Source organism: Barbus barbus, assembly GCF_936440315.1.
Source record: "Barbus barbus genome assembly, chromosome: 12".
Taxonomy (NCBI): Eukaryota; Metazoa; Chordata; class Actinopteri; order Cypriniformes; family Cyprinidae; genus Barbus; species Barbus barbus.
Genome location: NC_136740.1, coordinates 30629353 through 30651806, shown reverse-complemented (window position 1 = coordinate 30651806; position 22454 = coordinate 30629353). Strand labels below are relative to the sequence as shown.

The window sequence follows — 22454 nt, the reverse complement described above, 5'->3', positions numbered from 1 at the left end:
CAGTGGAGAGAGTGGACAGCTTCAGATACCTGGGTGTTCACATCACGCAGGACTTGACTTGGTCCTGTCATACCAGCACCCTGGTGAAGAAGGCCAGGCAGCGTCTGTACCATCTGAGACGCTTAAAGGACTTTAGACTTCCCTCTCGGGTGCTTAAGACCTTTTACACCTGCACCATCGAGAGCGTCCTGACGGGCAGCATCACTTCCTGGTTCGGGAACTGCACTATGCAGGACAGACGAGCCCTCCAGAGGGTGGTGCGTTCAGCGGAACGTACCATTCACACCGAGCTCCCTAACCTGCAGGACATCTACAGCAAGCGGTGCCTGACCAGGGCCAGGAAGATAGTGAAGGACCTCAGCCATCCCAACAATGGACTCTTTTCTCTGCTGCGTTCAGGGAGACGCTTCCGCTCCATGAAGGCGAACACAGAGAGAATGAGGAGGAGCTTCTTCCCGCAGGCCATTCGGAGTCTAAACCACTCTCCACTCTAATCACATCACCCCACACTTCCACTTTGCACATTTTTCAAGTACAATCTGCACTAATTTGTAGAAGGTACGGAAGGATAAATGAGTGGGACTTACATACCATTTGTCTTGTCTTTAGTATCCTTTTACTCACTTATACACTTTACTGCACTGCACAGCACAGCACACGGACACTTTATCACTGACATACACTTTACTTTTTATAGAATCTATATAGAATCATATTCTATTTTTTATTCTCATATCTATTTGTTATTTTATTTTATTGCTAGTTTATTCTGTATATATGGTTACTGTACTTTTTCTATTTGTATTTTTGTAAACTTGAGGTTTTTCTAATTTTGTTGGACAATTTGTTGGACAGTCGTACAATACATTTCACTACATGTCGTACTACGTATGTATATGTATGTGACAAATAAAATTTGAATTTGAATTTGAATTTAATATACAGTAAATATAATTTAGGCCTACTTGTTACTTTGTGGTTTAAAAAGTGTGTTAATGTTTATACTGTAGTGCATTTGTTCATTGTTAATATATATTTATATTAAAGTATTTGGTAATTTTATAATTAAAGCCTTTTTAATGTTTTTAAATGGTTGTTTTTGTGTTTCACTGCTGAATTACATTTAGCAGGTTCTGGGCCACATTTGGCCCGGGGACCAAGCCGAGTCTCAGCCAGATCTGGCTTAAAGTATTAGAAGTCACTCTAAAGTATGCGGGCCAGATCTGGGCCACGTCAATAAATAGGAGTCATTTTACAGGGTGTGGGCCGCATCTGGGCCAGAGGAAATAGTTTGAGTCGGTTTTTAGTGTGTGGGCCAGTTTTGGGCCGGGGACCCAGCCAGAATTGGGCCAGAAGTGACGCAAGGTTGTGGCCCATATGTGGGCCAGACAAATTTTGCTATCTGGGTATATACACATCTAACTTCTCCTAGTTAGATGAAATACATCATTTAATTCCTCAAAATTAAATTCAGAAAGACAACCAGACGAGGAAACACGGTCTGATATGAAAAGGATTCATAATAAGAATGACGCAACACGCTCTCACTCAAAGGGGAAGAACCGCACCACGGTTAAACACTGCAGCTTTACAAAGCTCATCGACATCCTTCACGTCCACCTCCTCAGAGGAAGACAAGCGGAGCATCGAGCCCTCTCTCTGGGGGAAGAAATCGCGGGGCGGGCGCTGGATCTGATGGGAGAGGAGGAAGATCCCTCCACCTGATCCATGTGCGATTCCCACAGCCGCCGCTCCGCCTTTTTTTCTCGTTCTTCCGCAGAAGCAGGACCGGCGCCGCGAGAAACACTAGTGAAAGCTCACTCCTCAAAGAGAGCCTTCTGAGAGAAAGCAGACGCAGTGACAAACACTCAGTTTTACAGGAAGGTTGGGTTTAGTTTAGAGACTGGTTTTCTTCAGGGCCAGACAGAAGAGAATTCATTCATCTCCAACACACGGGAAACCTCTTCACTTCAGCTGAATACTCCAGGTAAAGCTTTTAATGCACTTCTCTGTTTGTTTGAAGTACTTTTATATAGTTTATAATCTAATAGAACCAACAAATTAGTATATTTCAGATCTGTATGTGACCCTCAAACTACTGTTCTGATGTTAGAAATCTGATGACATATGAGACATAAAGCATCCATGTTTGTTGACAAACGTGAGGTTTACACAGGAAATGACAACTACTGTTTGGAATTATCACTTTATTTGTTATACTGATTATGCATCTCTCTTATTTCTTGCTCAGGTTGTTAAAAATGGAGCCTTTGTCTGCAGCAAACACACAGTTCTCTCTAAACCTGTTCAAGAAGATCAGTGATGGAAACCAATCAGGAAATGTGTTCTACTCTCCGATCAGCATCTCCTCGGCTCTGGCCATGGTGTCTCTCGGAGCAAAAGGAAACACAGCTGCGCAGATGTTTAAGGTGATCTCACACAATCTGAATTTCTGCATCTACTTCTACTGAGAGAGAGTGAAGAGAAAGTGAATAGAGACAGAGGGAGAAGACCAGGAAGCCTTTTGCACAAAAGATTTTTAAAGGAACAGCTCACCCAGAAATGAACACTGGTTATTATTTACTCGTCCTCACTACACTGTTGCAGCTTGTGCTTTATATTCCAAATATGCTCTATATATGCAGTTATAGATTATTGTTCAGAACATTAATCTATTACTGAAGAACATCTATGTATAATGGTTTCCAAACAGGAAATTCAGGCATTATAGCCTACAAAGAAAAGATGACAGATATTTCCACCTTTATATATTTAATCAGTGGCCTGAGGGAACATCATCCGTTTCTTGTAGTGCATTTTAAACTTTCTAAAGTGTAAGCCTAAGAAACTGATTCACAATAGATGTTATCAGAAAAGTAAGATTATCTTTATTAACCCTCATAGTCATATTGACATGGAGAGGATTTTATTTTCTCCAAAAATGCAAGTTAATATTATCACATCGGACTAAAATGTACTGACTTTGCTCTCACAGGCCGGTTATTGCAGAATAAAGCCCGACAGGCATTTGAGGTTATAACTTTTAAGATTATGATTATTTATAAGACAACGAACACCATATTAAATCTACTTTTACATTTATAATGCACTATATATCTTGACATTATTTAAGATCTGCATTGTATCTTACTACATCTTGTAAGTGGTTAGGTGTGGAGTGTTATTTGAGTGTTCCCTGTGAGGCTAATATTAATTTTGATGTGAGCTAGTTAATTTCAGGTGAATAAAGAAATGCAATGTTTATGTTAGGTTATATTTTATTTTGATGGTCCCCTTAGTCTATTGACTGTGAGCAACTTTGCAATGCATGTCAACTAACACTCATTAGAGAATTAGTAGGCTTAGGTTAAGGTTAGTGTGGAATGTTGACGTACTTGCAAAGTTACTTATAGTCAGTTTTTCTGTTAGGGAACCATCAAAATAAAGTGTTAGCATATATTTAGCAGATATACTACTAATACTCCGATGACTGCTAGTTGACGTAGTTGCAGAGTTACTTAACAACAGCTGTCTAAAGGGTACCTTCAAAATAATCAAACTGATATTAAAGTAAAAATAGTTCAAAGCAAATGTGCCATATTACACATTCATCTGATCTGATATCTGATCTTATGTCTGTTTAAGAAAAAAAATATTATTATATTATTTTTATTATAACTATACTTATAAGTGGTCATTGATGGCTTTAATCACCATTGATCATTTTTAGTGGTCATGGGGCAGCCATGGCTTAATGGTTAGGGTTAGAGAGTCTCACTTGTAACCCGAAGGTTGTTGCAAGGTTGTGGGTTCGAGTCTCAGGTCCAGCAGGAATTGTAGGTGGGGGGAGTGAATGTCCAGTGCTCTCTCCACCCTCAATACCACGACTGAGGTGAGACCCTTGAGCAAGGCACCGAACCCCCAACTGCTCCCCGGGCGCCACAGCATTGGCTGCCCACTGCTCTGTGTGTGTGTGTGTGTGTGTGCGTGTGAGTGCGTGCGTGCATGTGTGTGTGTGTGTGTGTGCACTTAGGTGGGTTAAATGCTGGGCACAAATTCCAAGTATGGGACACCATACTTGGCCACACGTCACATCCTTTCCTTCATAACATGGGCTTCATAGAAAGTGTTACAGAATATTTTATTAGCCAACCAAATGCAAAGCTTCGACGAAGAAAAAATGTTCCCAGCAAGCCAAATGCAGTTACCTGGATGAGCGTGTGTTATTACTTTTTACCGTTAGTTATCAGGGAATTAATGCTGCATTCACTCCATATCATAACTACTGTAATTCTGAGATGACAACACGTGACGTTCTACTTGGATCTGTTCACACTCTTGGACTCAGACATGGAACTATCGCACTATCAATGCCTAAACATAGCGCCTAATGTGGTCAGGTGGTCATAGCTCTCAGAAAACTCCCAGTTCACAAGTTGTAATAACGAGTTCTACGAAGACCTGAATGCTTTTAACAAGTTGGTATCTTGTAATTACGGTAATTATAAAATGGCCTGAAGGCACCTTCGGAATGTGGTAACTGACCAATCAGAATCGCGCATTCCACAAATTTCATAAATGTTTTGATCATTTTGCGGGGGTTTTTTGTGATTTATTTTTTACCCTACCTTGTTACACTTCCCAATAAAAAATGACAGACAAAAACTGCTTTTATATTTCACAACATGTTATATTATTACCAAATATTGGATTCAATATTTTTATCGACTTGTTTTCTTTCAATTAGTAGAGGTTTTGTATTTCTTAAAAAAAAAACCTGAGGTGCATGAGCTCAGATCAACAAGACGACCAATCAATCAGTTCCAAAAACAAAACCTGTGCTAATTAAATGACAAGTTGACAAAAAGATTTTTAAAAAGATTGAATCCATGATTTGGTGATAATACAGCATAATGAAATGAGCCCCGTATGTGCTGAGTCTCGCCAACCGCCTCTACGGAGAGCAATCCTACCAGTTTGTTGAGGTAAGACTCAAAGCAAATAATTCCAGGTTTGTTCATGGTATTAAAGGACAGGGTTCTGGAAATGCTCTCTAATTCAATCGGTTTGCTCTGTTACAGAAATTCCTTAATGATGCAAAAAGATACTATGAAGCCAGACTGGAGGAGGTGGACTTCAAGAAGAAATCAGAGGCTGCACGGGTCGACATCAACAAATGGGTGGAGAAAAACACTCAAGGTGAAAACCAGCATTATCGTAATTTAAAGTTATTCTAGTCTACACTCTTACAAACAAATATTTTTAATAAATGAATGGTTATTTATAGAGCTTAAGGTTTAGTTGCTTTAGATTGGCTCTTTGGAGGATAAAAATGTGGAAATGTGAAGCTCTTCATAGTTGTTTGGAACAGTGTTATTTTTGCATCTTTGAGATCCTATTATAGTTCTTATTAATATTTTAAATTAAAATATATTTTTTAAATATTTTAATTTTGGTTAAAGTTTTAGTAATTTTGTTGTATTTTTAACAACTAGCTGAAATAAAATATTTAAGTAATTTTTTTATATTTTATTTCCGTTAATTTCATTTTAAGTAACGGCCTTTTTACTGGTTTTGCTTTTACTTAATTATACTAAAATTATGCACTAATTAATTAATTAAAATTGATGGTTATTTGTAAAGATTTAAGATTTTTATTATAAGTAGATCTTGAGTTGCTCTATTCTCTTTGAAGAATAATAAAATGTATATGTAATATGAATTTATATGAATAAAAATTGTTGCTGTATTGCACGTATTGAATTTAATGTGAATTCATAATTTAGGGAAGATCAAGCACTTGCTTCCACAGGAATCCATCGATTCGATGACGAGACTGGTCTTGGTGAATGTCATCTACTTCAAGGGGAACTGGGAGAAGAAATTCCCAAAGGAAGCCACCAGAGATGGACAGTTTAAGCTGAACAAGGTGAGATTACATCTCCTTGTTGATTTAACGTAATGAAATGAAATCTGAGGAGTTTTGATGTCTTTCCATTGATGCTTGGCAGACTCAAACTAAACCAGTGAAGATGACGCATCAAACAACAGAGTTTCCTCTGGCCTTCATCCCAGAGTTGGACAGTCAGGTTCTAGAGCTGCCGTATGTCGGGAAAAATCTCAGTATGTTGATCCTTCTTCCTAAAGAGATTCAAGATGAAACCACTGGCCTTCAGAAGGTGAGACACCACAGGTTCTGCTCCCAAAAGTGGTATTTTGCAGCAAAGCCAAAGAAAATTCATATTGGATTCCCTAAAGAACCTTTCAGAGAACTGTTCTTAAAAGAAAAAAGGAAACTTGGAATGAAAAGGTTCCATGAATGTTAAAGGTTCTTCACTGAACCATCAATGAAAATATCCAGAGTGTATTTGGTTTGTTGTTTCATTGTACAAATGTGTAACAGGACATTGGTAACAGCACTTTTTGCTAAAGAAAGTGTTACACTTTATATTAAGTAGACAATTCCTATGGATTTACCATGTAATTACTCTGATGTTACACAGCAGCGGCCAGTAAGTTAGGCTTTACATATAAATTGTGGTTGGTGTCCAGAATGTTAGACTTTATATTAAGTGGACAGTTCCTGAGGAGTTACCATGTAAATACACTGGTATTAAGTGGAGCTCCAACTCCAGATCCAACTCCTCCCACTTTACATATCCCTAAACCTACCCATCTCCACCCCTTGGATCACCCCCTGTTCCAATTACTGTTGTTACAAAATGTAGGTGTACAGGTGCATCTCAATAAATTAGAATGTCATGGAAAAGTTCATTTATTTCAGTAATTCAACTCAAATTGTGAAACTCGTGTACTAAATAAATTCAGTGCACACAGACTGAAGTAGTTTAAGTCTTTGGTTCTTTTAATTGTGATGATTTAGGCTCACATTTAACAAAAACCCATCAATTCATCTCAACAAATTAGAATACTTAATAAGACCAATAAAAAAAAAAAAAAAAATTGTGAATTGTTGGCCTTCTGGAAAGTAAGAACAATTACTTACATTTCACTGCTGGTTATACTCTGTATAATTGTGAATGTGACGAATAAAAATCTTGAATCCTTGAAAAAAAAAGTATGTTCATTTACTGTATATGTACTCAATACTTGGTAGGGGCTCCTTTTGCTTTAATTACTGCCTCAATGCTGAGGTGGTATGGAAGCCCAGGTTACTTTGATAGCGGCCTTCAGGTCATCTGCATTGTTGGGTCTGGTGTCTCTCATCTTCCTCTTGATAATACCCCGTAGATTCTCTGTGGGGTTCAGGTCAGGCGAGTTTGCTGGCCAATCAAGCACAGTAACACCATGGTCATTGAACCAGCTTTTGGTACCTTTGGCAGTGTGGGCAGGTGCCAAGTCCTGCTGGAAAATGAAATCAGCATCTCCATAAAGCTTTTCAGCAGAAGGAAGGATGAAGTGCTCTAAAATGTCCTGGTAGATGGCTGCGTTGACTGTGGACTTCAGAAAACACAGTGGACCAACACCAGCAGATGACATGGCAGCCCAAATCATCACAGACTGTGGAAACTTCACACTGGACTTCAAGCAACATGGATTCTGTGCCTCTCCACTCTTCCTCCAGACTCTGACCCCTTGATTTCCAAATGAAATGCAAAATTTACTTTCATCTGAAAAGAGGACTTTGGACCACTGAGCAACAGTCCAGTTCATTTTCTCCACAGCTCAGGTAAGATGCTTCTGATGTTGTCTCTGGTTCAGAAGTGGCTTGGTAGTCCTTTTCCTGAAGACGTCTGAGCGTGGAGACTCTTGATGCACTGACTCCAGCTTCAGTCCACTCCTTGTGAAGCTCTCCCAAGTGTTTGAATCAGCTTTGCTTGACAGTATTCTCAAGCTTGCGGTCATCCCTGTTGCTTGTGCACCTTTTCCTACCCAAATTCTTCCTTCCAGTCAACTTTGCATTTAATATGCTTTGATACAGCACTCTGTAAACAGCCACACCTTTTCAGTAATGACCCTCTGTGACTTACCCTCTTTGTGGAGGGCGTCAATGTTCATCTTCTGGATCATTGCCAAGTCAGCAGTCTTCTCCATTGTTGTGGTTTCAAAGAATGAAATGGTCATTAATTGACACTCAAATGTAAATATTCTAATATTTTGAGATACTGATTTTTGACTTTCATGAGCTGTAAGCTCTAATCATCAAAATTAAAACAAAAAACTTTTGAAATGTTTTACTTTACATGCAATGAATCTAAAATATATTAGTTTCACTTTTTGAAATAACTTACAAGATGACATTTCATGACATTTATTGATTTATTGAGATGCTCCTGTATATTTCCTGTTACACGAGTACCTAGTGAAATTAAAAAAGTGTTGTTACCAATGTCCTGTTACACATTTGTACTTGCACACACCATTCTGAGGGTTGTTACATGTGTGTAGTTACAGAAGTATTACAGCTGTAGATACTATGTAACAATGTGTACGTACACTGTGGTTACATACTACATCTAGTTACTATGTAAGTACACAGGTATTAGGGACACTTAATATAAAGTGGGGCCGACATTTTAAAGGGTGCTGGGACAGGATTTCTTCAGTGCAGTATGTGGACACCTAAAACTTGTGGAAAGGGAATGCTTTGGGCTTATGTTTTGACATCAGTGTGGCAGTTATGTAAGTTATGTTTAATAAATAACTATTTCCTAATGAGACACTAAGATATAATAGATAATTTTGTTAAAATTCTTTGAGCCTAGTTAATTTGTGTTCATGTTTTTCATAGGTTTAGTTGGAACTGCTTAAGCCTCTTGCAAAACAGATTAAAAATAAGCCTGTAAATATTAATTGTCACGGTGCATACAGCAGGGAGGAACAAGGAACGTGCAGACGAGGACGTAACCTCAAATCATAGGCTTTAATGACGACATCAAGGCAGGGCCAGGCAGGACAAGACCTCGGACCCCTCGGCCCGGCCCCTACAGCCGGATCTCCCCCCACCCTCTCCATATTTCCCTGGGGAAGTTAGGGGTATCAGGAGCCCTCCGGGGCTAGACACACTGTACAGGACATGACAGTACAGTCCACAAAGGACTAAACACACAGGAACAGGACTGGAAAGGACAACCCACAGGAACATGAAGCCCTCCTGGGCAAGCCAGGAAGCGGAGGCTTCTACTGGGCATGACATGAATCAGGGGCCCTCACAGGGTCCCTCAGCAACCACCTCCACTTCCGCAATAATGGGGCAGGCGGCTCCTCTAGTCATGGCCGAGGAGGCCATTTTCAGCCGCCTGCCCTCAACGAGTCTCCGTGGACAAGACAAACATGAGGATTAAAATGTTCCTGTGGGCACGACAAGACAAAACCGGCACTCCTGGCCGGAACAAGGAAACAGCGGCGGCCAGCGGGTCTGGAGTAAGCGGCTGGCTTGGGATCGGATAACTCCTGCAATGGGCGGGCTGGAGGGCTCGCGGCCAGCGGACTAGTGATGGGTCGTTCTTGAACGATTCGTTCATTTTGAACAAATCTTTAATGTGACTCGGGAAGAACAAGTCATCTCGGGGAGTGATTCGTTCAGTCGCGCATGCGTATTGCACAACATTCTATGGGTCCTGTACTGGAATTAGTTCACCTCCCAAGTCTCGGGTTTGAGTCATTCGTTCTTCAAACTTATGGGGCTGTCACGTGATGAACGAACGACTTGTCAAATAAGAGGTGGTGTGCAAATCATAGAGTAAAGACCCAGGTAAACAATGAATTAATATTTTCTGTTTCTTATAGCATTATAGTTTTGTATTGTTTGTAGTGTGATAAACGTTTGCATAAGTAGTAGCTAGATGTATTTGGAAAGTAACACGTAACATTTGAATTATATTTTGCTAAAATGAACGAAATGACTCGAAAAAAGATTTGTTAATTTTGCTGAACGAAACTCAAAAATCTGAGTCGGTAAAATGATCCGAACTTCCCATCACTACAGCGGACTCGCGGCACTCGCGGTGATCTCGCTGAACTCCCACGCCGACTTGCAGTGGGCTATGGCGGGATCACGAGTGGCGACTTCCTTGCCGCGGGACAGACAAACACAGGAACAAAATAAAAACTAGAAAAAATGAAAAAAACAAAACGGAGTGAAGGGGCGCCGCTTACTGTTAGGTCTGGTCTTCTGTCATGGTGCACACACGAGGAGGAAACAGGAACACGCAGACGAGGATGTAAACTCAAATATATGTCTTTAATGAAGACATCAAGACATGGCAGGACAAGGCAAGGCAGTCAGAGACAGGAACACCAGGAGTAATGAGTAGGCCAGCCGACATTACACTGAACAGACAGGACTATAAATACACAGGACAATCATGGATAATTAGACAAACACGGCTGGACAAGAATTAACTAATAATCACATCAGACAAGGACAGGAAACAAACCAAATATGGAAACAAGAGGCGGGAACACATGATACACACAACAGAGGACTGACATTAATATATGGTAATTAATATAATGGCAAATTAATATAAATGGTAATTAAATCATACTCTAAAATGTAAAATGGTGTTTTATTTCACAGCAAATACAAAACTCATTTACTAATAATTGCATGCATTATTTGTGCTTATATGCACTTTGCATGGATAATTTACATTGGATTCACAGATGCATGTAATCTTCACCTCATTCTTGTGTTAAAGTTGCCATGAAATCAAAACAGACAATTTGTATTTTTTATGAAGTGTTGCAGTGTTTATTATTAATGATTTATGCCTTTAAAGGAATAGTTCGCACAATAATGAACATTTGCTGAAAATGTAGTCACCTTACATTTATTCATTTAGCTGACGCTTTTATCCAAAGCGACTTACAACTGCTATATATGTCAGAGGTCGCACGCCTCTGGAGCAACTAGGGGTTGAGTGTCTTGCTCAAGGACACATTGGTGTCTCACAGTGGATTCGAACCCGGGTCTCTCACACCAAAGGCATGTGTCTTATCCACTGCGCCATCACCACTCCCCTTCCACTCACCACTCACCACTCACCTTCAGGCCTTCCAAGATGGAGATGAGTTTGTTTCTTCATCAGATTTGGAGAAATGTGTCACTCCATCAGTGTCTCAGCAATGGATGCTCTGCAGTGAATGGGTGCCGTCAGAATGAGAGTCAGCTGATAAAAACATCACAATAATCCACAAGTAATCCACACCACTCCAGTTCGTCAGTTAATGTCTTGAGAAGACAAAGACTGTGTTTGTGAGAAAAAACTCTATCATTAAGATGTTTTTAAATTTAAACCATCTCTTCCAGATAAAATACGAGTCCTCTATCCATAATAACGCTCCTGTGGAAAAGTAATCTGGTCTTAATCAGGAGAGAAATGTGCACAGATAAAGCACTGTTTACAAGCCAAAACAGTCCAAAGTAGCTCTAAGTCATAGTGTTTCACGTATGCACACATTGTAAAGAGATTTTACTTGAGGCCTACGTTTACTGCATTTAAATGTATTCATAATCTACGTTGTAATGCATAATACACTCACCTAAAGGATTATTAGGAACACCATACTAATACTGTGTTTGACCCCCTTTTGCCTTCAGAACTGCCTTAATTCTACGTGGCATTGATTCAACAAGGTGCTGAAAGCATTCTTTAGAAATGTTGGCCCATATTGATAAGATAGCATCTTGCAGTTGATGGAGATTTGTGGGATGCACATCCAGGGCACGAAGCTCCCGTTCCACCACATCCCAAAGATGCTCTATTGGGTTGAGATCTGGTGACTGTGGGGGCCATTTTAGTACAGTGAACTCATTGTCATGTTCAAGAAACCAATTTGAAATGATTCAAGCTTTGTGACATGGTGCATTATCCTGCTGGAAGTAGCCATCAGAGGATGGGTACATGGTGGTCATAAAGGGATGGACATGGTCAGAAACAATGCTCAGGTAGGCCGTGGCATTTAAACGATGCCCAATTGGCACTAAGGGGCCTAAAGTGTGCCAAGAAAACATCCCCCACACCATTACACCACCACCACCAGCCTGCACAGTGGTAACAAGGCATGATGGATCCATGTTCTCATTCTGTTTACGCCAAATTCTGACTCTACCATCTGAATGTCTCAACAGAAATCGAGACTCATCAGACCAGGCAACATTTTTCCAGTCTTCAACCGTCCAATTTTGGTGAGCTTGTGCAAATTGTAGCCTCTTTTTCCTATTTGTAGTGGAGATGAGTGGTACCCGGTGGGGTCTTCTGCTGTTGTAGCCCATCCACCTCAAGGTTGTGCGTGTTGTGGCTTCACAAATGCTTTGCTGCATACCTCGATTGTAACGAGTGGTTATTTCAGTCAAAGTTGCTCTTCTATCAGCTTGAATCAGTCGGCCAATTCTCCTCTTACCTCTAGCATCAACAAGGCATTTTCGCCCACAGGACTGCCGCATACTGGATATTTTTCCCTTTTCACACCATTCTTTGTAAACCCTAGAAATGGTTGTGCGTGAAAATCCCAGTAATTGAGCAGATTGTGAAATACTCAGAGCGGCCCGTCTGGCACCAACAACCATGCCACGCTAAAAATTGCTTAAATCACCTTTCTTTCCCATTCTGACATTCAGTTTGGAGTTCAGGAGATTGTCTTGACCAGGACCACACCCCTAAATGCATTGAAGCAACTGCCATATGATTGGTTGATTAGATAATTGCATTAATGAAAAATTGAACAGGTGTTCCTAATAATCCTTTAGGTGAGTGTATATTGTCATAAATAATTGGGTAACACTTTATTTTAAGAAACAATTCTCCCTATTAACAACTTGATTATGAGCAAATAATTGTATAGTAAAGACCTGTAGTATTTTCTTTAGGGTCAAATAAATATTTTGCAACTTCTATTGGAGCAATGTGACCCTCTTTTCAAAAGCTGTAGAACTGGAAGGTTTGTCATTGAAGAATCCCATAGAATACAGTGATGGTAGATATTCAACATCTAGAATATATATTTCTACATTAAAGACTTGTAATATGTTCTTTAGGGTCAAATACATATTTTGTAACTTGTAACATAACTTGTTTTAGAATGTATGACCCTCTTTTGGAAAGCTATTGAAATGAATGGTGTGCCATTGAAGAACCCTTTTGAATACAGTGATGGTACAAATTAAAGGGTCAAATAAAGATTTTAGAACTTGCACTAGCACTGGGTCCCTCTTTCAAAAGCTATTGAACTGGATGATACCAGTTATTGAGCTGGATGAAACCCATAAAACACGGTGATGGTACAAACTGAATATATGTGAGGCACAAATTATTTATAAACCACGTTGAAGCAAGTTTTGCCACTAATTTTTTAAGTGTTACCCTAAATAAACATCCTGTTTGCGGTCATGCTTTCTGAATACTTGTCAGTAATCTGATGAATTCAGTACTATGGACAGTGACATTTCTGCAGGAATGTAAACATCAATCAATGCACATGAATTGTGATATTGTGAGAGTTTAATATTGACCAAAGACGTCATATAACAGGTAAACAAAGGTTTAGCCATTATTTTAATTTAATACCTGTAGAACACTGTTATACACTTAAAAGCAGAAAAACAGAGGTGAATAAAACAGCAAGGCATGCTGCAGTATGTTCTGTAGGGTCCAGACAAGATGTCCCAACTTGCTTTAAAGCAGTCGACGCATGCTTTCATAACCTATTGAAATAAATCATATGTCATTGTTACCAAATTACAGTTCATGTACATGTTCATTCTTTTTAATTTCCTAAACATCTTTTCAAACACCATCATTAATGCAATTTTTATTGTTGCTAAAGGAAAATCTATAGCATTAGAAAACATAATGTAAGGGATATTTGCTGGTACATCTGTAGTTGGCTAAAATGTAGTTGACGGTTTGCACACAATGAAAAAAATACAACCCTATGTTGTTTACCGCATACGTTATACTTTATCGCAGTGACGTAATAACGGGTTATAAAAGCGAAAGCGCAACTAAATCTGTCATTCATCCGCGTCCCTCTGCTGTGTCCTGTAAGTCTGCTGTCCATTTTCATTAACTATCCACAGATATGTAGATTGTTCTAGTCATGGCGAATATGTGTGTGTGTGTGTGTGTGTACTGGTTGTTGTGGTTTACAGGGACACACATTTGTTTAATGGGTATGACAGAGGTATTACAATTTTATATATATATATATATATTTTTTTTTTTTTTATTATTATTATAATTTTTTTTTTTTATCTAAAAATGCCTGTAGTTTCCTGTAAGGGGTATGGTTAGGGGTTAGTGTAGGGCAATAGCACATATAGTCTGTACAGTATAAAAACCACTGAGCCTATGGAGAGTCCCCGGAAAACACAAATACCAACATGGGTGTGTGTGTGTGTGTGTGTGAAGGTTTGTATTCTGAGGTTCCTTCATATGGGTGCTCTTTGAAGGCACTGTTTTTTTTTTTTTTTGTTTTTTTTTTTTTTTTTCTTTCTTTTAGCCAGCCTGTAAAACGACTGCGGTTAAACAGTGAAACCAGGCGCTCTTGGTGAAATCACAGTTATCTATTTGTGGTTAATCTAGCCGCACATAAATTTAAGGGGCGCGGCTTTTAGATGGCGTCAAAATTTGGACAAAACAGCGCAACCCCATAAAACGTAGCGCGCAAAGACTGATTTAACTTATACTCGACACGTCCGCAAGTTCGCTTGTGCAATGTTTCTTGGTCCAGTAAAGAGACAGTTTTGAAGCAAACTGATTTTTATTCTATTTTTCAGGACGGGAACTGGAGCAGCTGCAACAGTTTCACTTCTGATCCGTGATCTACACACATCTACCGGTAAGTGTAACACTACTGAGACCTAGTGGTTAGTTTTAGTACTGGCAGATACATTCTATCACTACATCCCCTTTCCAAATGTAAAGAACAAGCTATTCCAAGTAATTATGTAAACTTGTAGATTGAATAACCATTATACAAACACTGTACCAATTATAAGACTTAATACTGCAAATTACAGTCTGAAGAATTATTTACATTGAGCAGTAAATCAACAGAGTGCATTTACTCTTTTTTTAAAACTCAAATACTTACATTATGCTTAAACATTTACAGGTTAAGTCTATCAGGGGGCTTTACTGTGCATTTAGATATTTTCAGTACAAGTGAATGCATGTCTTCAGCTGGTTCCTTGTCATCCAGTAGCTACTGGAAGCGTTAGATATGTTTTGGTGATACTGTAGTCTGTGTCCTCTGTAGAATTATCCACTAGCACTGTCTCTTTTGTTTTCAACAGACTCTTCTGATTTCTCCTCAGGATTTGACCATCCTCTGTCCTGACAGTGTAAGATCTCAGGTTCACCTCCTCCAAGATTGTGGCTCTTTTAGACTAGGTACTGCAATCTTCAAGTCTTACGGTGTCATTATTGGAGAGTGGTTCTAATCCTTTTGTCACTTGTCATAATTTGCCTTTTGTCACTGTTTCAGGTGCTGTTTTTTCCTCTTTAGGTTTTTGTTCTTTTTTTGGTGTTGCTCAACAAGGAAGTGTGGCTCGTAGTCTGCGTCACACCATGTTCTAGTGGCGAAGACGGTAATTCAGCAGAGCTAAATAAGGATCCGATCGCTTTCTTGAATAGTCAGGGGCGGACTTAGTCATTCGGGGCCCCAACACAATAACTATATTCTCTTTTATGCCAAGCTATAACAATTTACCCCTTCACAACTTAAGTAAATAATTAGTCAACCGCAGGGGCGTTGCATCTGGGTTTGCAGGGTATGCAGGTGCATATGGGCCCGGGCAGATTGGGGGCACGCCGAGCCAAGGGAGAACTTTTAATTGAAACAAGGGAACGAATATAGAGCCCTGGACCTTGTCCAACAGCTTATCGGAATTCTCCGCTCAAGCCCTTCCTTGTCTTTTTTCTCTCTCTCTCTTCCCCATTACACAGCTGCTGTTGCAAAGTGGTTATATTGCGTTTCGTTTCTTTATTAAATTAGTTTAGAAACATGATTGGAACATTTTATGTTTGTTAAATTCAGGTTTTTTTTTTTGTTGTTGTTGTGTTTTTTTTTATTAGCAAGTGGCCAGTGCAAGACAGTGAGTTAAGCAAATGTTTGATCAGTTTAACCTTCTCAAATAAACACAATTTGAGACATCAAAGCTTCATGCATTTCACAATATAAATGTAAAAAATTAAGATAAATGTGTGATAAATATCCAATCGTTTGTGCGAAAAGTGGAAGCTGAAGCATGCTTTGAAGGGCATGGAGGCGCTAGTGTGATCACTTGCATTTCTTTTTCAACAAAAACTTTTTTTTAAATAAAGAAAACAAACAGGATGGCTTTCAGCAGTCTCGATCTTGAACAGGAACGCTTCACAAAAACTGAACCGAAACTCAGTAAATACTTGCCTCACTGACATGATAAATATATTTATAGAATGCTATAAATTACTAGCCTACTTTAAAATGAAATAATTAAAATTAAAAAATTAAAAACTCTTTCATTATGTGCATTTCTTTCTAAATGCGCGTCCATTGAGGAGATATGTGGAGTCAGGATCATCAGCTTCATATTTTTGTTTTGTTTTGTTTTTTGGGCCACTGTGCCAAGATTGAGTTTGCACGTGTATAGCCTACAGCGACCTTTTAGTGTCACTAAGTAAACGCTCAAAATACATTATTTGGGTAACACTTTACAATAATTAACTAACACTTTAATACATTAAGTAACATTAACTAATGGAACCTTATTGTAAAATGTCTTTGTAATGTTCAATTATTTGTTATTATAGCATATACGTTCACAATAACACTTCAATTAAACAGAAAAGCAAGCAGGTGCATGCATCCATTATATGACTCCATTATATGGATCCATTATCCATTATAAGCATCCATTATATGATTCTGGTGCCAGGCCTGCATCCATTATATGACTCCGCGCTGGCGCGCATTGGAAAAGCACACAAGCGACTCATTTTGAAACATCAAGACAAATAAAATCAAGACACAAAACATGATACTTTCTTCTCTGATGTTAATATATTCGTTCTGTGACAGTCTTATTGGTTAAGTCCGCCCCTGTGAGTAGTAACTTCACAATGTGTATTCTTTTCTCTGCTTTTCCATTCATCTGTGGATATAATGGGCTCGATGTCACATGTTGAAACCCATACTCCTCAGCAAATTTCTGGAAGTCTTTGCTACTGTAGCATGGGCCATTATTGCTGCAAAACCACCTGTGGCATGCCGGGTCTCGCAAAGATGGACTTCATATGTGTTACCACACCTGCAGCAGATGTACTGGGAAGCAACGCAATCTCTGGATAGTTAGCAAGTATTTCTGTCCATCCAGGAAAAATAAATCAGTCCCAAATTTCTGCCATGGTGCATCTAGTGGATCATTGACAATCATTAGCTCCTTATGTTGCTTATGCTTTAAACAAATATCGCAGGTTGACACAGGTTGAAGAGTTTCCCTCTTCAAACACCAGCCTCGAAATAGGACTTCATTAATTAATTTATGAGAAAGCCTGGAAACTCAGACTCTACTCCGCTTTGTCAATAACTGGCTTTGCACTTTATATTTGTTTGTCTGCCTGGGGTGCTACATCTGGGAGCCTCCCTGTTCAAACACCAGCCTCGAAGTAGGCCTTCATCAATTAATTAACGAAGGTTAAAATCTCCTTTCATTATTTGCTCCCAATAACAACCAGATAGCTTAGGAACAAGCGTGCTCCCAATAGCAACCAGATAGCTTAGGAACAAACGTGCTCCCAATAGCAACCAGATATGTGGCACATTAGGAGTATTTCACTGAAAATGAGTAAATGAGTCTAGCAAAACGGAAAGCCTTAGAAAGCATTTTGCCAATAGTCTGAGAGCATAAAGGAACTTAGCTGAGCTTCCTGAGACATTCAGAGATGAATGAGAGAAAAACATAGCCAGCTGGGATGTGGAGCTTGTTTCTTAATCTTTCTTTATGTGGGGAGTGAAGATCCCGTCTAACTAGTTTTTAAGTCAGTCTTATAACTCATGGAGTCCATATCAATAAAAGCAATGCGTGAAGCAATGCTAGTTCAGAATCAGGCACTTATGCTCGCCAGAGTGATCTCTCCCGGTTTAATGCACGTTACAACAGCTTGTGCGGGGCAGTGCCTATTACATCAGTAAAAATTATATTTAGACATGTTAATGCAGCGACAAGCATGTTGCCAGTAACACAGATTACCGCACATTGCCAACTAAATGAGCCTAAGCAATGTGGATAGCCTTAGCAACACGCATGATGCCAATTACTGAGAGTCCAAAAAATATAGTTCCGCAAAACGCTGGATTGTATGAACGCTCTCTGCACTGTACTTTAGAGAAGAGTGTAACTGCAACATGTAACTTGACTAACATTATCAGAAACAGTGCATGTGGTGTTTGCATGTTTAAAAAAGATTCACGCCTGAGGGGTGCTGGTGAGCATACAATGGAGTAAGACGTGTAAAACTTAGCTCCAGTCTGGCTTCCAGGAATTCGTAGAGGAGATATAGAGTGTAAAATTTCGCTCTATGCAGATGACTTATTATTGTATTTATCAGATTCATTGCCAGGTCTGCATAAATTACTGAACATGTTGGAAAGATCTCTTTCAATTCGATTCCTTTTAAAGTTACCACAAAAAAAAAATAATATTTAGGAATCTGGGCTACACATAATTACAAGGACCTCTATAAAGCTAACTTCATGCCCTTGATAGAAAGTCTGTAACAGGATATCAAACGTTTTGGATCTGCTGCCTCTTTCTCTAAGTGGATGAATGTATTGTCCAAGTTTCTTTATTTGTTTCAAAATCTTCCTATTTTTTTTGACCAAATACTTTTTTAACTCCATAGATAAACTCATATCAGCATTCATCTAGAATAACAAAAACCCTCGGATTCGGAAAAGTATATTACAAATGCCTCGCACTTTAGGTGGCATGGCACTTCCTAATTTTATGTTTTATTATTGGGCGGCTAGAGGACTGACTTACTGGATGAGGGATAGCGACAGCCCTGATGCCTTTAAGTGGCTTAGTTTGGAAAGTATCTCCTGCAAACATGTCTCCCTATCCTCTTTAAAGTGCTCTGAACTTCCAATGAATGAACCTACCTCACGCTATTCTTCTAACCCTATGGTCACACAGTCCCTAAAAATTTGGAATCAATTTAGAAAATCATTTGCCCTCCGCAGTCTCTCTTTACATGCCCCTTTAAGTAAAAACCATATGTTCACCCCTTCAATATTGGACAAAGCCTTTGATATTTGGGTTAAGAGTGGGATTTATATATTACAAGACCTTTTTAAAGATAATACTTTTGCATCATTTGATGAAGTGGTTAACAGATTTAAGATTCAAAGGTCCCATTTCTTTAGATATCTGCAAGTACAAAGTTTTTTGACTTCACATACTGATTTTTTTCCCTCATATCCCCCTACATCTCTATTTGATTCTATTTTCAAAGTAGGAAAACATTCAAAACAAATCATAGGCAAAATGTATAATCTCCTCAATCAGCACAATCTGGAAAATTTAGATTACTTAAAAAAATCAATGGGAGGAGGATTTGAATGAACAAATTTCAGAGACAATTTGACAGAAAATTATTAAACAGATCTATTCATCATCAGTATGTTAACGACATGTGGTTGTGCAATTCAAGGTGGTACACCGGCTCCACTGGTCGAAGGTTAAGCTATCTAAATTCCGACCTGAGCTAGACCCTATTTGTGACAGATGTAGGCAGGCTCCTGCAACCCTCTTACATATGTTCTGGACATGCCCGAGTTTGTATAACTTTTGGAAATTGATTTTTAATACATTTTCGGAAATAATGGGTTTGCCAATAGACCCATCTCCTTTCATTGCTATATTTGGTGTTACAGCACAAAGCATGCGCTTAAGTAGCCTAGCTATAACTGTAAAATGTTAGCCTTTTGCACACTACTTGCCAGAAGGTTAATATTGCTTAAATGGAAAGACCCCTTTCCCCCTACTTTCCTCCACTGAATTAGAGAGATCATGCAATGTCTTAAACTGGAAAAAATAAGGCAAGGCAATTTATTTGTAAAACACCATTAAAAACAACAGTTGGTTGACCAATGTGCTGTACAGCTTTTAAAGAGAGAGAAAGAAAATGCATAAAGACATCTAATCACACAACATTACATGACAAAATATCACTAAATAAAAACCTACAAAAAAGCCAAAGAAAAAAGATGGGTTTTCAAAAGAGATTTGAAGGACCCCAGTGTGGAAGCTGCTCTAATATTTAACAGCAAACTGTTCCAAAGTCTCGGAGCCATCACTGAAAAAGCACGATCGCCCCATAGTTTAATACAAGTAGGGAATACAATCCCAAAATATGTATACTGTGTTTTTTCTTTGTTTTTGTTTTTTCTCTTTTCCTCCTGTCTTCTTTGTACAATGTAATTGATACTTTGTCTGATGGGTAAAGGGTTGGGTTGGGATATGTTGGTGTAATTTTGTTATTTTTTTGCATATTATAAAATCTTAGACAGACCTTGTTCAAAAAAAAAAAAGTTTGCTGCTCACTTAAGTGAACGGAACATGACATAAATCACAAAAAATTGTGTAATTTTTCACCCCAAAGTAAAACTCGTCTTACCCTAATTTGCAAGCTGGCCTCCGGCTCGTGTCAGTGGTCTGCCGCGCATTGTGTATGAAATGTGCTATTAAATAAACTTGCCTTGCAGCAGAAATTCTCCGTCTTTGTTGAAGGTGTATGGCTGTCCATTCCCAGCCAACACATCCATGTGGGGCCCATAGGTGTTACAATTGGGCTGATATCTGGGGCCCTCCTGGGCTAACCAACTGGGACTCCGCTAATTTTGTCCTCAGTTTCCATGGTGGCCCTACATGGGTTAACCCAGATGGGCTGATGATGTGCTCCATTTAAGGCCCATATGGATTAACCGGGAAGCTCCCATTTGGTGCCTACATGAGTCTACCTACATGGGTTAGTGATGGGACCCAGCTAGGTCTTATGTAGGTCTCTTATGGGCCATAACAGGTATTCACATGGGCAAACATTTGTCTGCTTGGGTTACCTTATTTTACAGTAAACCCCTAAACACAAACATTACATTAAATCCACTAAAATGCTAAAGGTATTCAATAAACAAATCAGTACAGTAGTTCATGCTTTTAAGCAAAGTTTATTGAGAATAATTTAAACATGACTATCATAACTTTTACATTTACAACTTTATAAAACCTAAGTATCTTAAAGTTAAAGTGAAGCTCCTGACAAACATTTGGCATAACTTGTATCGTTTGTATATTCATATCTGAAAACTCTAAAATACATTTCACAAACAAACAAACCAACAGTGCAGCTCTCACAACGGCCCTTTGAAAAGACAACAAATAATCAACCACTGCCACTTTTTCAGTTAAAACAGATGTTTCTTGTCTTTTTAAAGACTGTATTTCCATGTAAAAATCAAGAATATCTTAAGACTTACCTATCTTGCTCTCCACTACGTGACTTCACAGAACAGTTTCCTCCCGTCACCGATTAACCCCTTTGACACTGACTTTTCTGCCTCTTTTCTGGTAATTTGCTTTGTAAGAGATTTTTTTTCAAGCTTCCTGTAAAACAGAGCAAAGTTAGATTCAATTCCTTATTTAAGCCCTTGCAATAATTAAGCAGTCATCTCCATTTTTACATTTTTTTTCAGGAAATACAATAATGGTATTGTTACGGATCTGCCTATCTTTCACCAGTCAGTTTCACCCACGCACCTGTTTCCACCTGTCACTAATTACGCACACCTGCTCCTCATCATGTCCCTCGTTACCTCCTCCTATAAAGCCACACACCACCCAACACTTGATGTCCGGTCTCGTTCGTGAGAAGAGGATTTCCACCGCTCACCCAAAGCCTTTGCACCATTGCTGCTAAGCTACTTACCTATCTCTGTGTATACTTCCCTGTTCCCAGGATCCTGTTCTGAGTCTGCTCCAAGATCTCCGTGTTCTTGTCCCAAAGCCTGTGGTGTGTGTGGTGTGGGTGTGTGGCCGCCGATCGTCTCTGGATCCCCCGTGGAACCCTGCAAGTAGAAGATCAAGAGAACCACAGTCAATTCCCTGATTGCCAGCTCCGGGTTCTGGCTTCATCACCACTGCTTACCTCTCTTTCCTTCGGTAGTTCAATAAACATACCTGAACCTGCTAACTGCTTGTGTCCTCCGTTCTGTAACAGAAGACCGGACCTACACCGAAAACTAATGGAGGAACGAGTCCTCCCCTAGTAACGACGGCAGCCCACCTTCCTTGGTGATCCCGCAAGCCCGTAAGGGGGTTTCTACCAGCGCTGGCCTGAGATCGAAGGTACGAGATCCTGCTTTTGTGTCTGTTCGATCAGCATTGAAGTCTGTCTCCCGTCCCCTGTGCTCAGCTCCCAGAACAGACCCAGTCCTTAGCCCAGAAC

General features: G+C 39.3%; 2 protein-coding genes across 2 annotated transcripts in view; both read left to right on the top strand.

Annotated features, from left to right (window-relative positions):
* Positions 1 to 2261: 2261 nt before the first annotated feature.
* Positions 2262 to 22454, top strand: part of LOC306878214 (leukocyte elastase inhibitor-like) — a gene marked incomplete at both ends in the record, with an annotated part of 62571 nt that continues 42378 nt past the window's right edge. The window contains one exon of the mRNA XM_079430412.1: positions 2262 to 2429. Within this exon, the coding sequence (XP_079286538.1) occupies positions 2262 to 2429 (168 nt within the window). The remainder of the gene's footprint in view (positions 2430 to 22454) is intronic.
* LOC306878020 (leukocyte elastase inhibitor-like) lies at positions 3736 to 8758 on the top strand (the record flags this gene model as incomplete). Its single annotated transcript, XM_079430099.1, has 6 exons — positions 3736 to 3757; positions 4924 to 4985; positions 5082 to 5199; positions 5787 to 5929; positions 6012 to 6179; positions 8753 to 8758. The coding sequence occupies 6 exons, from the start codon at positions 3736 to 3738 to the stop codon at positions 8756 to 8758; spliced, it is 519 nt and encodes a 172-aa protein (XP_079286225.1).